Here is a 15,416-nt window from a genome sequence, read left to right as displayed (position 1 = left end):
GTGGGGGAACAACAATGGAGTATAAACTCTTTACAGTCTTATCTTTTCTCTCAAGACAATATATAAAGTATTTCCATATACATTTCAGCGGGGAAATGCGATACCACCCTAATTCTTTAAAAAACACTTCTATGACCTTCTAAGGTGGTGCTGAGTGTCTCGGAAATGTCCACTTGCAATTACTCGCATTCCTATACGGCCATCTGAAAAAGACATTTGTGAGAAAGCACCAGAATTCTTGGCCCAATATGAAACCCAGATAAAGAATGGAGCCCAGTCAGGAGATCCTGAACAGGCCATAATACAGCCCTACACGTCTGGCTGAGGACTCATGTTAAAAAGTTCAAGGCAAGAATTTTGTCAACATTCTGATTGCACATATAAAAATAATGTTCCGCCTCTGGTTCTCAAGACACAGGCTTCTGTCTAGGGGTTTAAGTATCACCAAGAGTCTGAGCGGGCCTTTGTATTTTAAAGCAGAATGGAAATGCACCACTGTCTGCCAGCTGCTTCTTTGGACTTGGGTGGGCTGGCTCTGGGACACAGGAAATAAGTCTGCAGTGACTCAGGAGCAAGGGCTTTTTCCTTTACTACTGAATTTAGTGAGTACTGTTGAGCAGTTTTTAAAAATACAGTTCTGAGGGTGCTCTTTCCTTAGGGTAAGTTTCTCTCACCCACATCGTTTTCAACTATAACATTTCTCCTAGATATTCTTTAAAAATAAGGGGTTTCCCTTGCAATTTTCATAATAGGGGGAAAAAAAAAAGTTTGCAGGAGGCTTACCCCAGCCAATGATGCAGAATTTTAGTATGTATCGGCGAATGTAAGTGTTAAATACTTTAACCAGAGCAATGTACATGTGAATGGCTTCTAGCCCCATCCAGGTAAATGTTGCTAGAAGGAAAAAATGCAACAAGGCTGCCACAGCAGTGCAAAGTCCATCCACATCAAAGGAGGTGATCCAGCCATCCAAGAGGAAGATCAGGTTCAGGAACAGCAGTGCTGTGCTCAGGTTCATCAAGATTTTGGAGGGGTAATCCCTTCGCAATTTTCTTAAAAGAGAAAAAAGAAAGATATATGGGTGCTAATTTTGTAAATCCACCACCCATCTGTCAGCTTCTCATACTGTGGAGGCCTGCATGTTGCTGTGATGTTGGAAGCAATGCCACCAGTATTTTCAAACTCCAGTAGGATCACCATAGTGGACAAGTTTCTGCAGAGCCTGCAGACTAAAACAGACTAAGAAGAAAAGCCTATCTACTCTCCCAAAGATTAGCCAATGAAAACCTTATGGATCACAACAGAACGCCGTCCAACTCATTTCCTTTGGACACATCATCAGGAGAAATCAATTGTTAGAAGAGGACAACGTGTTTGGTGAAGTAGAGGGCCAATGAGGGCAAGGGAGACCCTCACTGAGACGGGCTGACACAATAGCCCCATCGCAGACTCAAATGTGCTGCCAATCGTGAGGATGACATAGGACCAGGTAGGTTTTGTTCTGTTATACATAAGATTGCCACGTGTCAGAGCTGACTTGACAGCAACTGACAATAACAATATTATAAATAAATCCTTAAGGCAGAGGCAGTGAGTTCATATCCTGTACAACTTGGCAACAGGCTGGTTAGCACCATCTTTATGATGTAATGACACTAGGAGAAAGGCCAAAGATATTTATGAGTATTTGGCAAGTTATAAAGATTTTTTCAATATTAATTTTATTTCAAAACTAATTCCAATTGATTATTAAATTACCAATTAGTTTTAACAGATTCATTTTTTCATTCCAGGAAAAATTCTAGAGTTATAAAAAAGACATTTTTGTTTAAAAATTTTTCTAAAATGCTTTGAAGTTTCCTGATTTTTGATCAGTTAAGGATCCATCTTTTTATTTCCTGTTTGAGGACTAATTATATAAGATTTGTGAAGCAAATAATTTCATGTTTTACAATGTAAGAAGCATTTTATACAATTCTTATTTACTTAAATATTAAGATTAACTTCTAACAGGTTTAAACGTACTTTAGAAGTAGAAATACTTAATAATAAATTAGGACTCCATTGCTGAAAATTTCCTATTGCATGATATATCTTATGAGAAAGCTGAATATTAAAATTGAACTACTCTACATGATTCGGTAAGTGTATAGCTGCTTTTAAAAACAGAGGCGATTTTCTTATTCACATTTTGGAACCAACTGGGTTTAAAAGATATAAAAATACTTACTCAAAAGCAACATATGTCAGGAGAGTTGCTGCTGAAAATATAGCAGATATTCCACATCCAATATAGGTGAGGAAGGTGAGGACTTTAGTATTTCTTGCATCTAGCTGTGAGGCAGTTCCTTGAAGGTCCTACACAAAACATAAGAAGCAGCTTTGAGAATCTCTCTTTGAATGAGAATCGTGTTTGATTTTACTAGAAAGTTTATTGCTAATCTTACAGTAGGTAAATATTTGGGGTTAAGAACAACAGCGTGAGTCAATATTGAAATTTACACTTACTGCACTCTTGTGAGTCACCGCATAAAAAAAAAGTAGTACTATTAACAGCTGCAATTTTTAAAAAATTATTACCTTGCTACCAAGGCTCTTTCCACACTAGTATAACTTGAAGAAGAAAACCACCCAATACCGCTACGGAAATTTCGAAAGGAAGTAGCTGCCCTGAATAACAAATTAACACGACCATCCTTAACACTTGCAGGGTTGGAAGCAAGAGTACAAAGAGAGGCGGCTGTGGTCCATGTGTCCAATACCTGGGGTCCTGGGAATCCTTGTCCTTACGGAGGGTCTCAACTAGAAGACAGCCAAAAGATGGCGCCGGTGCTGGGTTGCCTAGTACTAACGGTGGTGTTGAGGCTCTTGCCCATGGCCATTTCAAAGCTTGGTATGCAAAGGGTAGGGCAATCTTTATTTTTTTAACATAAATGCATTTTTGGGTCATGGGTTTCAGATCCCTAGAGTCCCACAAGGGTGCAATTTAAAGTGTTAGGAGTTGTCGAGGTGGAAAAGAAATTAAATGCTGTTGAGCATTATTAATATGAAGCATTAATTTCACTGTGTTGAGCAGGCTTGCAGTTTGGGGATGTTAGTAAAATCTTTTTTTTTCTTATTGTTCCCTACTACACTGTAAGTATAAATAATGTTTTTGGGGAAAGGTGTGTGTGAACACGTGTGTACGTGTGTGTGTGTGTGTGTGTGTGTGTGTTCTAACAACCAATCTTGGACATTCAAAAGAATAAACAAATATGACTGCAGTCTGCACTGACCCAAAAGGGACAGAATCTCTATGTTCACCCAGGTCTGCTCTGATGAACAGGCCCCAAAGGCATTTTCCTATAATTCAGGCTTCAGGAATGGGGGATTGGGATAGGGGTAAATCCTGAGATAAAACCGACCTCTCAACCATGCAGATGTTTGAAAATGGAACCTTCTTGGAGAAGAGACGTATTTCAAAAGGACCACCCAGTTTAATTTTAGGTCTTAAATTGTGAAAAAGAAAAATTTTTACTACATTTTATAATGTCTTCTCATTACATGTTTTAATTTAATTTATACCAAAATGTCAATACAATATGCTACTCACTCAAAGGCCTTGAGTAAATGTGTTTGTATTTGTGTATACTTGTATGACAAGAACTGGGACTCAGTTCCAGGTTTGGCTGAGGTAGTAAGGAACAACTACAGTACCCTGTGACATCCAAATAATGCATACAGTGATTAAGTTCAGCAGATTCAATCAGATCTGAAGGCACTTCTCTGATCATCCTCTCCCGGGGATCCCTCGAAATACTGGGAGGGCATGAGGCTCTCATGGCATATGGAATTGGGTTTAAGTCACTGTCTGACTCACAGATAGGTGACATCCAACATTTCGATTACTCCAGGATTGCATTCGGCCAGAGGCATGGAATTGCAGTCTTGAAAGATCACCAAGCAACTTGTCATTTCCTTTTGAAAAACCTATGGCTCCTATCTAGGTAAGGCTGTTGACTTGCAAGCCACAATTAAAGCCATAGTTTAAAATATAAACTACACAAAACAACAGTAACACACAAACAATTCTCATGTTGTTTTGTACTTTCAAAGAATGACAGATGTGAAAATATTTATTCCTTTGAACGAGCCAACATGAAAATGAACTCATGCTAAAAATATGAAAATCAGTTTTATCACAAAGAAATATAGCAGAGGACATTAAATTCTTCATATATCTCTCTATTAAACAATATGCTCATGGGCACGGGTACGTATTTACTAACTTTTTGTGTGGTAAATGTGTCACGAGACAAGATGTACTGTGGGAATAGCTTATGCAAGCGAATAAAGAGTTTGTAAATCAAGAAAGACTCTTAAAATGTTGGTGGTCTGGAAGAGCTGAAAGGATATGAGCACGCTGCCAGAACGGATAAATTCTGGGAAGTTTTTCTTCCAGCAATTATTAAAAAATGGAAGATTATCACTAAAAACGCATCTCTCTGTACACATGCAAAACTGTTTAGTCAGGCAGCTACAGAGAAAAAAATAAATAATCGCAGACTTCATAATAAAATTTATTTGAACGATATGCAAAGAAAATGGCCAAAGTTATGGGAAGCCAAACTCTGGTTGCATGTAAATCACCTCTGAGTAGTGAATTTTGTTACTGTTATCAGTTACTCTGATATCTACTTAACTAATATTAGACTTACTATACACACATTTCGCACACACACAAACACATACTTGAAATAGTTAAATTAATCTGAAGCTTAATTATAGACCTGGAGTTTAATTATAGACCTGAATGAGTCATCACACAAAATAGGTGTTGTCTGAAAGAATGCTTGCTGTAATTTTTTGTGAGAAACAGAACATGGGAGAAAACTGAGTTTTGTTTTGTTTTACTTGGTTGGGACAAACATGTTGTCATTTAATTGTTCATTTTCATAGTCTGGCAGTAAAGAAAGAAATATTTCTATTTTGAGCAAGTTAAAAAGCTATTTTCTCTGATTTGTCACCGTTTCTAGTAACTTGTTCTTATCCCTCACAGCATTTATGTACTGGATTGTCAGGAAAATTACAACTTGCAGAGTTGCTGTATGACAATAGACATTAACATAGGCCAAGTAGGTTCATGAGCCAAATGCTACATCCCACAGTTCCTTACTGCTTCCTCCCAGTCCCCACAGGAGGAAGCATATAAGGAATAAACACAACCTGATATCTGTGATTCTAATTAAAAAAGTATTATTGCCTCAGCACACATTACTCCCATATTCTGTTAAAAAACAAATATATATTTCCCCTTTATGGGAAATATAAAGAAACAATGGGTATGTTAGAATCCTCGAGGGTGCACTGGGCACTAGGAAAGTGTTCACAAAAACCTGAGTGTATCAGATATAAGGTAAAGGTACATGTCTATGGGAATCAACTTGATTGTAACTCTTTTTTTTGTCTGTTTGGTAAATATCCATGGATGAATTCAAATAAGTCACTGGATGTGGGTGGGTCTTGAAAATTTTGTAGACTGAAAAATTATGTTGATGTGATGCAATTTTTGTTTGTTTGTTTAAAACTGATAGGCTGCCTAATGAGGTAAAAACAGGGCCATGGGAAGGAAGGAAAGGGAGGAAAGGAGGGAAGGAGAGAAGGAGGTAAGGAGGGAAGGGAAGGAAGGAAGGAGATGAAGGCCTAGCAGTGTGAGAAACTCCACACTCCTCATCTCTTACAGGACTGAAGACTCCATTCTAACCCTATTTACTAGTATGCCCCGATAGACGGCAATCTCCATCAGGGGGTCAGTTGGAGTCAGAACTGTACCATCTAGCACAGTACCTGGGACAAAGTCACATTCGAAAATATTTTTGATGATAAGAAAGAAAATTTTTCATCAGAGTTTTCAGTTGTCTTTGATGTTAGTAAAACCCAACATTTCAACATTTTCCTCTGCTTTCTCTCTCTCTCTCTCCCTCTCACCCTGCCTCAGCCTCTCCCTTCCCTGCTCTCCTCCTCAGCTTCTTCCTCTTCCCCTCTTCCTGTCTTTCTCTATTCAAGGGTCTTTTGGTGATTTTCTTTTTTCTGGGGTTATTTATCATCCATGTAAGTGCTAGGAAAAAAAAAAAAAAACCCCAAAAGGTAGGGTTCTTTTCTACAATTAGTTTCAAATATTTTTTAATATATAATCTCTGCTAATTATCTTCCACACTTAAGAATCAAGATTCAGGGTACAGATGAAAATTGTTGGAAATAATGCCCATTAACACATAATCTAAAAAAAAAATGACTCACAAAATGAGGTATAACCTTCCAAACCTGTGTAATATCAGAAGTTTAGAAATTCCTTACCATCAAGACTCCAAAGTGTGTGAGGTGGTTACACAGGCAAACTGTCTCGCTCTCATCTGAACCTTTGTATGCAATACATCCTGAAGTGTTCCATCCTCCAAAACCTTTTGTAGGAGGAAAGTGACAAACAGTGTGAAAATAATAGCAGGTCAGTTCCTTCTCTATGATGTATGAGACTTTCATTATGACAATATACCTCCATCTCTTCTGCCTTACAGAAATTATCTTTAAAACTATTATTTTTTTAAAGCTAACAAATGCTCAGAATAATTTAGATTCACGGAATCATGGAAGGTTAGTGCTAGGTGGGCAGTTAGAGATTATCTAGTCACTGGTTTAAAGCCATGTTCTGCAAGTTTTATTCAAGTTTACTTTTTAATATATTTTAAAGTAAAGTTCCTTTAAAAAAAAAATACTCATTCTCAAATACGTTACATACTAACTTCACTCTCTGGAGATCAACACATCAGTCCCTAGGGTCAGTCTACCTTTTTGTGAAGACAGCAAAACAAAGACGGTCTGCTTCCTTGGAATACGCCATGACGTACACAGCAAACATACATGGTGATAACCTACTCCGAAATGCCTTTAACACATCTCATCTGACATTAATAGTATGATATGGAATGTGAACAACTTATTTATTGTCAAATATTGGCTCTATTTATTTGAAGAATATATTCAGGCCATGAGATGGTAACATTTTCAACTATGTATCTGAGTAAGTCAGCTTCGTCTCAGAACAGTGCCTCTAAAACCCAAAGCGATAACAACAATAAAACTGTCTAACTGCAATACGAAATGTCAAAAAGATGGTTTTGCCCACTTCAGACTAGATTTTCACCAGGAAAACAGGCTGTACTAGCGCCAATATGGATTTGGCCCCAATAATCCCAACACAGGAACCCGGAAGAGAAGGTCACCGTTAGGGGCAGAGGTGGGAGGTTTCATCGCTGTCCTTCCCCTTGAAGAGATTTCTGCACCTTAAGCCTAGTGATTTGTTTAACTTTGCCTTCCATTCTTGATTGTCAAATGTCATTTTGGTGGCAATTCCTTTCTTTCAAATAATAACCATCCTATATTTACATTCCTTTAGCATGTTCTCCCCCCCCCCCCCGCCCCATAATTTGAAGCCTGGAAGCCTGATTTCAAATTGTATGCCTAAACCAAAAAACAAACAACAAACCCACTGCAGTCAAGTCGATTCCAACTCATAGCGACCCTATAAGACAGAGTAGAACTGCCCCACAGAGTTTTCAAGCAGTGCCTGGGGGATTCAAACCGCCGACCTTTTGGTTAGCAGCCGTAGCTCTTAACCACTACACCATCAGGGTTTCCACTGTATGCCTAGTGCAAGTCAAATAACCTCCCAAGAATTTTATCAGAAGAATGAGATCAAGTATATACCTTAGGTCATCTGAAAATGGAAATAAAAATGTATACTGTATTTTACAAGTTAATTGAAATGAAAGAGGTTGTTGGATCAAAAAAAAAAAATTCTTAGAATGCATAAAAAGTTACAGAAATTAGAACTGACTTTCCAAGCTACCTCAATTACATTCTGCAGCTCCACTGCCACTGAACTTAGACTATGGCTCACTCTGGTCTGGGGTAAGAAAAAAAAGGAAATGGGGGTGTCTAGTAATGTTTAAACCTCCGTTCTCTATATTAAGACAATCCATATTTCAAACTTACTGTTTTTGTTCAGATCCCAGAAGGCACAGATGGGATGATGTACTGCCTATATTAACATAAGCATAAACAGGGAAAATTGTGTTTAAAATAATTTTAAAATCATATGATTTGAATATGGGAAAAGAGCAAAAATACTAAGGTTTTCACACAGAAATACCAGCATTAGCCATGCCAATACCACCTGAAATCGTAGTCCATCAAAGTGGATCTCCTCTATTAGAGAGACTTCAATTGAAAATCAACTCTAACCTCATGAGGAATCATATTAGCCCTTTATCTGCGGATTACTATGTATGTCCCATCCTGGGTAGGTGGTGCAAACAATCTGCACTAGACTAACTAAAAGGTCGGTAGTTCAAGTCCATTCACTGGTGTCCCGGAAGAAAGGCCTGGTGATCCCCTTCCGTGAGATTATAGCCATTACACCATATGGAGTGCAGTTCTACTCTGAAATATGTGGGGCTGCCATGAGTTGGAGTCATAGCAATGGATTAAAATGCTGATTCTACTATCATTCTTAGCATTTATAAAAGGTCTTTACACCATAATTTCACTTCATCTTCAAAATTCTCCTGTACAGAGGAAGCAGCTGAAATAAAGCAGGTCAAAAGGTAGGACAAGGAGGCCTCCGAGAGTCAGTGACAAGGCAGGGCTAGTTCTTAGATGACCTTAGTTCTAAGCTTTAGCCCTTATCATCAGCAAGTCATACTGTTCTCACCTGCTCATTTCCTGCATGTCTTCCAGCCTGTCCAATAAATGGCAGACTCATGACCAGAACCCACTAGAGATGAGGAAAAAACCTTGGCTTGGGCCTTCTTGGACAATGTGAACTCCCATTTATCAAATAATCGGATGACAGCCAGGGTAATGCGGTAACAAGCAAAGCAACACTTGCAAAGATTTTAAATAACAGCTAATGGCTCAAATTAAGTCACCCCTTCCCTGTTTCCCCTTTGCTTTCCCAGTTGTGGTTATCTTTGACTTTAAAAATACAAAGAAACCAACCAGAATCTTTAATGCAACATTGTGCAACTGCCTCTGCACCTAATTTATTTGAAGAAATATACTGCTGCCCTTTTCTTCATTCCCATTCTCCTTCCATTTAACCAGTCCTAAAACAAACAAAAATAAACAGTTGCCATCAAATTAACTCTACTTCATGGTGACCCCATGTGTATGAACGTAGAACTGTGCTCCATAAGGTTTTCAAAGGCTGATTTTTCAGAAGTAGGTCACCAGTTTAACCCTACAACTCAAACAAGTAGAAAGAGAGCAGCAAAAGAAGCCCTTGGGTACCAGAAGAAGGCAAGTGATAAAAATTAGAGCAAATTAAATGAAAACAGAGAATAGAAAAACAATTGAAAGAATTAACAAGACCAAAAGCTGGCTCTTTGAAAAGATCAACAAAACCAATAAACCACTGGCCAAACTGACAAAAGAAAAACTCGAGAGGAAGCAAATAACCTTAATAAGAAATGAGATGGGCGATATCACAACAGACCCAACTGAAATTAAAAGAATCATAACAGAATACTATGAAAAACTGTACTCCAACAAATTTGAAAACCTAGAGGAAATGGACAAATTTCTAGAAATACTCTACCTACCTAAACTGACACAAACGGAAGTAAAGCAACTAAATAAACCTGTAACAAAAGAAGAGATTGAAAAGGTAATTTAAAAACTTCCCCCCCCCAAAAAAAGCCCTGGCACTGATGGCTTCACTGGGGAATTCTAACAAACTTGCAGAGAAGAGTTAACACCACTACTACTAAAGGTATTTCAGAGCATAGAAAAGGATGGAATACTCCCAAACTCATTCTATGAAGCCAGCATGACCCTGATACCAAAACAAGGCAAAGCACCACAAAAAGAATTACAGACCAATATCCCTCATGAACACAGATGCAAAAATTCTCAACAAAATCCTAGCCAATAGAATTCAACAACATATAAAAAAAAATAATTCACCAGGACCATGTGGAATTCATACCATGTATGTAGGGATGGTTCAACATTAGAAAAGCAATCAGTGTAATTATCACATAAATAAAACAAAAGACAAGAACCACATGATGTTATGAATCGATGCAGAAAAGGCATTTGACAAAGTCCAACACCCATTCCTGATAAAAACTCTTGGCAAAACAGGAATAGAAGGGAAATTCTTCAACATAATAAAGGGCATTTATACAATGCCAACAGTCAACATCATCCTAAATGGAGAGAGTTTGAAAGCACTCCCCTTGAGGATGGGAATCAGACAAGGATGCCCTTTCTCACCAATCTTATTCAGCAGTGTACTGGAGGTCCTAGCCAGAGCAGTTAGGCTACAAAAAGAAATAAAGGGCATCCAAATTGGTAAAGAAGTAAAAGTATTCCTATTTTCAGATGATATGATCTTATATACTGAAAACCCCAAAGAATCCTCAAGAAAACTACTGGAACTAATAGAAGATTTCAGCAAAATATCAGGATACAAAATAAACATACAAAAGTCAGTTGGATTCCTCTGCACCAACAAAGAGAACGTGGAAAGAGAAATCACCAAATCAACAGCCCCCAAGAAGATAAAATACTTAGGAATAAATCTAACCAGAGATGTAAAAGAGGTAAACAAAGAAAACTACAAGACATTACTAAACCAAGAGAGACCTACATAAGTGGAAAAACATACCTTGCTCATGGAAAAGAAGACTCAACATTGTGAAAATGTCAATTTTACCCAAAGCAATCTACAAATACAATTCTGATCCAAATTCTAAAAACATTTTTTAATGAGATGGAGAAACAAATCACCAACTGCATATGGAAAGGGAAGAGGCCCTGGATAAATAAAGCATTACTGAAGAAGAAGGACAAAGTGAGAGGTCTTACACTACCTGATTTTAGAAACTATTATACTGCCACGGTAGTCAAAACAGCCTGCTACTGGTACAATAACAGATACTTAGACCAATGGAACAGAATTGAGAATCCAGAGGTAAATTCATCCACCTATGAGCAGCTAATATTTGACAAAGGCCCAAAGACTATTAAATGGGGAAAAGACAGTCTTTTTAACAAATGGAGCTGGCATAACTGGATATCCACCTGCAAAAAAATGAAACAAGACTCATACCTAATACCATGAACAAAAACTAACTCAAAATGGATCAAAGACCTAAATATAAAATCTAAAATGATAAAGATCATGGAAGAAAAAATAGGGACAACAATAGGAGCCCTAATATATGGCCTAAACAGAATACAAAACATAACTAACGATGTACAAACACCAGAAGAGAAACTAGATAACTGGGAGCTTCTAAAAGTCAAACACTTACGCTTATCAAAAGACTTTACCAAAAGAGTAAAAAGAACCTACAGATTGGGAAAAAGTTTTTGGCTATGACCTATCTGATCAGGGTCTAATCTATAAAATCTACAAGACACTGCAAGACTTCAACCACAAAAACACAAATAACCCAATTAAAAAATGAGCAAAGATCTAGGTCAAGAAGGGAGAGTGTTGACATGTCATGGGGTTGTTAACCAATGTCATAAAACAATATGGGTACTAACTGGTAAATGAGAAGCTAGTTTGTTCTATAAACCTTCATCAAAAGTACAAAAAAAAAAAAACTGTAAACCACTGGGATTATGCTAAAAAATCATGGAATGATTAAGTTACAATATATCTATTTCCTGGATTATCCTATGGCCATTACAATGATGTTTACAAAAATGTTATAGCTTGTAAACATGCTTATATTACATTATAAGCATGTATTTACATGATACTAAATTGTATAAAATTATGAATATATCTATGTATAATAAAAACAAACAAAAAATGAAGAACATTATTTAATGCCAAAAAAAAAAAAAAGGCAAAGGATATGAATAGACATTTCACCAAAGAAGACATTCAGGTGGCTAACAAATACATGAGGAAATGCTCACGATCATTAGCCATTAAAAAAAAAAAAAAACAGCGCCGTTGAGTCGATTCTGACTCATAGCGACCCTATGGGGCAGAGCAGAACTGCCCCATAGAGTTTCCAAGGAGCACCTGGCGGATTTGAACTGCTGACCCTTTAGTTAGCAGCCGTAGAACTTAACCACTACGCCACCAGGGTTTCCTATTAGAGAAATGCAAATCAAAACTACAACGAGATACCATCTCACCCCAACGAGGCTATCATTAAGTCAAAAAACACAAAATAATAAATGCTGGAGAGGCTGTGGAGAGATCGGAACACTTACGCACTGCTGGTGGGGGGAAGGGGGAAATATAAAATGACACAACCACTTTGGAAATCAATTTGGTGCTTCCTTACAAAGCTAGAAATAGAAGTACCATACAATCCTGCAATCCCACTCCTTGGGATATATCCTAGAGAAATAAGAGCTCTCATATGAATATGTATATGCCCACCCATGTTCACTGCAGCACTGTTCACAATAGCAAAAAGATGGAAGCAACCAAGGTGCCCATCAATGGATGAATAGATAAATTATGGTATATTCACACAATTGAATACTACACAACGATAAAGAACAATGATGAATCTGAGAAATATAACATGGATGAATCTGGAAGTTATTACGCTGAGTGAAATTAGTCAGTTGCAAAAGGACAAATATTGTATGAAACCACCATTACAAGAACTCAAGAAAAGGTTTAAACACAGAAGAAAACATTCTTTGACAGTTACAAGGTGGAGAAGGAGGGGAAGGGGATTTCACTAACTAGATAGTAGACAAGAATTACCTTGGGTGAAGGGAAGGACAACGTACAATACAGGGGAAGTCAGCACCACTGGAATAAACCAAAATCTAAGAAGTCTCCTGAACATGACCAAACACTTCGAGGGACAGTGTGACAGGAGTGGGAGTCTGGGGACCATGGTTTCGGGGGACATCTGGGTCAACTGACATAGCAAAGTTTATTTAGAAAATGTTTTGCATCTCATTTTGGTGAGTGGTATCTGGGGTCTTAAAAGCTAGCGAGCAGCCATCTAACATGCATCAGTTGGTCCCAACCCACCTGGAGCAAAGAAGAAGGAAGAACACCAAAGACACAAGGAGAATATTAGCCCAAGAGACAAGAGGGGCCACATAAACCAGAAACTCCATCAGCCTGAAACCAGAACAAGACAGTACCTGGCTACCACCAATGACCTCCCTAACAGGCAAAACAGCAGAGAGTCCCTGACAAAGCAAGAGAAAAGTGGGGTGCAGAACTCAAATTCCAGTAAAAAGACCAGACTTGATTGTCTGATTGAGACTGGAGGAATCCCAGAAGACATGGCCCCGGACTCTCTGTTAGCCCAGAACTAAAACCATCCCTGGGGCCAACTCTTCAGACAAAGAATAGACTGGACTATAAGACATAAAATGATACTCGTGAAGAGTATACCTCATAGTTCAAGTAGATACACAAGACTAGATGGGCAGCTCCTGTCCAGAGGCAAGATGAGAAGGCAGAAGGGGATTACAGCTGGTTGAATGGACATGGGAAATCGAGGGTAGAAAGGAGGAATGCGCTGTCACATTATAGCGATGACACCTAGGGTCACATAACAATGTGTGTATAAATTTTTCTATGAGAAACTAACTGGAGATGCAAACTTTCACCTAAAGCGAAATAAAAAGAAGTAGGTCACCAGGCCTTTTTCTGAGGCACCTCTGGATAGACTTGAACCTCCAACCTTTTGGCTAGCTGCCAAGCATGTTAACCATTAACACCACCCAGGGTTTCCTATCAAGACCTAAAAAAAAAACCCAGGGTTTCCTATCTAGACCTAAAAAAAGACCCAGGTAAGACTAATTCCTCTGCAGCTGCCATATTTACTGTGATGTTAGAACACTACTTGACTAGCTGTTCCTTCCCTTTCTGAAAAATTGCCCCCCAAAGAAAAGTGCAATTATTTCTTACCATGTAGGGAAAAAGCCTCGTAATTCTCTGAAATAATCTGCCTTCTATCCAATTGCTGTGTAGCACTATCTTACCTGAGCTCTTGTATGTTTGATTATAATTCGAACCGGATCCTTCAGATCCTGGAGAGTGATGTTTCCAATACTGCATGCCATCACGTAACTCACTAAGTTGTCTCTTTGGGAACCTACATCCTTTTAAAGAAAACAACAAAAAAAATTACATGTATTTTATGTTGGTGTTCCAAAACGAGCAAAGTGTCAGAAATTTTTGCACTTAAGATCTTCAATTACAGAGGATCCTGTTTATAAGATCAAATTACTGACTTTCCTGAAGGTGCTTTGCTATTTCCCTTATTACAATAAACACATCATGGGAACATTATGAGCCAATATTGTAAGGCAATGTTCATAAAACTTCACTCTTGATTGCTGTGACTGATGTCAGCCGATTAATGTCTAAAACAATGCAGACTCATATAACATAAACTCATAAAAAGCTGAGAAACAATTAGATCATTTCCCTACACAAGAAAGTAGATGAAGTTGTTTTCCTTTAGAGAAGTATGAAGGAAATATGGTGCGAAAAATACAAAGCAATTCATCTTTCTACTCATGCCAATAGCCTGACGTGTTGACTTATACCTAAATATAATTTACTGTATCCAAGTCCTGTCCAGAACTACTACTTTCTTGCTCTGGTTGTATCTGTGCCAGCATCTCCAGATCCCATGTCAGAGATAAGGCTGCCAGGAAATCAAATTAGGGAGTCTGGGCTACAAAATGATTTAGACCAATAAGGCTTCTCTCCAGCTAGTTCATTTCTACTTCTTTTTATCCCTCTGTGTTTCTTTTCAAGCCTCACGAATTTCTCTATCACAGTTTACAAATTCATTCTTTAAAAAGAGGCTTTCATTTTAAAAGGACCCATATTTTGTTTATCTGGTCATCTGCTGATGGACAGATAGGCTGTTTCCATCTTTTGGCTACTGTGCATAGTTCTGCAATGAACACTGAATGTAGTACACACCTACAGTGGAATATCACTCAGCCACAAAGAGAAATGAAGTCCCGATACATGCTACAACATGGAAAAACCTTGAAAATATTATACTGAGTGAAATAAGTCAGTCACAAATATTATACGATTCCACTTGGATGAACTATCTAGACTGGGCAAGTGTATGGAAACTCTGGTGGTGTAGTGGTTAAGAGCCACAGCTGCTGACCAAAAAGGTCAGCAGTTCAAATCCACCAGGTGCTCCTTGGAAACTATGGGGCAGTTCTACTCTGACCTATAGGGTCGCTATGAGTCGGAATCGACTCGATAGCAATGGGTTTGGGCAAGTGTATAGAGACCTAGAGTATTCGTGGTTACCAGGGGTGGATAAGACAGAGGCGGAAAGGGGGACTCGCTGATCAAGGAACACAGAGCTTCGGTTAAGGGTGATGAAAAAATCTGG

General features: G+C 38.2%; 1 protein-coding gene across 8 annotated transcripts in view; it reads right to left on the bottom strand.

The window, feature by feature from the left end:
• Nucleotides 1–15,416, bottom strand: part of ADGRG6 (adhesion G protein-coupled receptor G6) — a 163,038-nt gene that overhangs the window by 25,970 nt on the left and 121,652 nt on the right. For all 8 annotated transcript variants that reach the window (XM_010588714.3, XM_023553043.2, XM_023553106.2 and 5 more), the window contains 5 exons: nucleotides 14,029–14,148; nucleotides 8,032–8,077; nucleotides 6,337–6,440; nucleotides 2,231–2,358; nucleotides 784–1,052 (listed from right to left, as the gene is read on the bottom strand). In XM_010588714.3, coding sequence (XP_010587016.1) covers nucleotides 784–1,052; nucleotides 2,231–2,358; nucleotides 6,337–6,440; nucleotides 8,032–8,077; nucleotides 14,029–14,148 — 667 coding nt within the window. The remainder of the gene's footprint in view (nucleotides 1–783; nucleotides 1,053–2,230; nucleotides 2,359–6,336; nucleotides 6,441–8,031; nucleotides 8,078–14,028; nucleotides 14,149–15,416) is intronic.

This window comes from Loxodonta africana, chromosome 1 (genome assembly GCF_030014295.1).
Source record: "Loxodonta africana isolate mLoxAfr1 chromosome 1, mLoxAfr1.hap2, whole genome shotgun sequence".
NCBI lineage: Eukaryota > Metazoa > Chordata > Mammalia > Proboscidea > Elephantidae > Loxodonta > Loxodonta africana.
The sequence above is the reverse complement of the archived record's forward strand: the minus strand, read 5'-3'. Positions and strand labels throughout refer to the sequence as shown.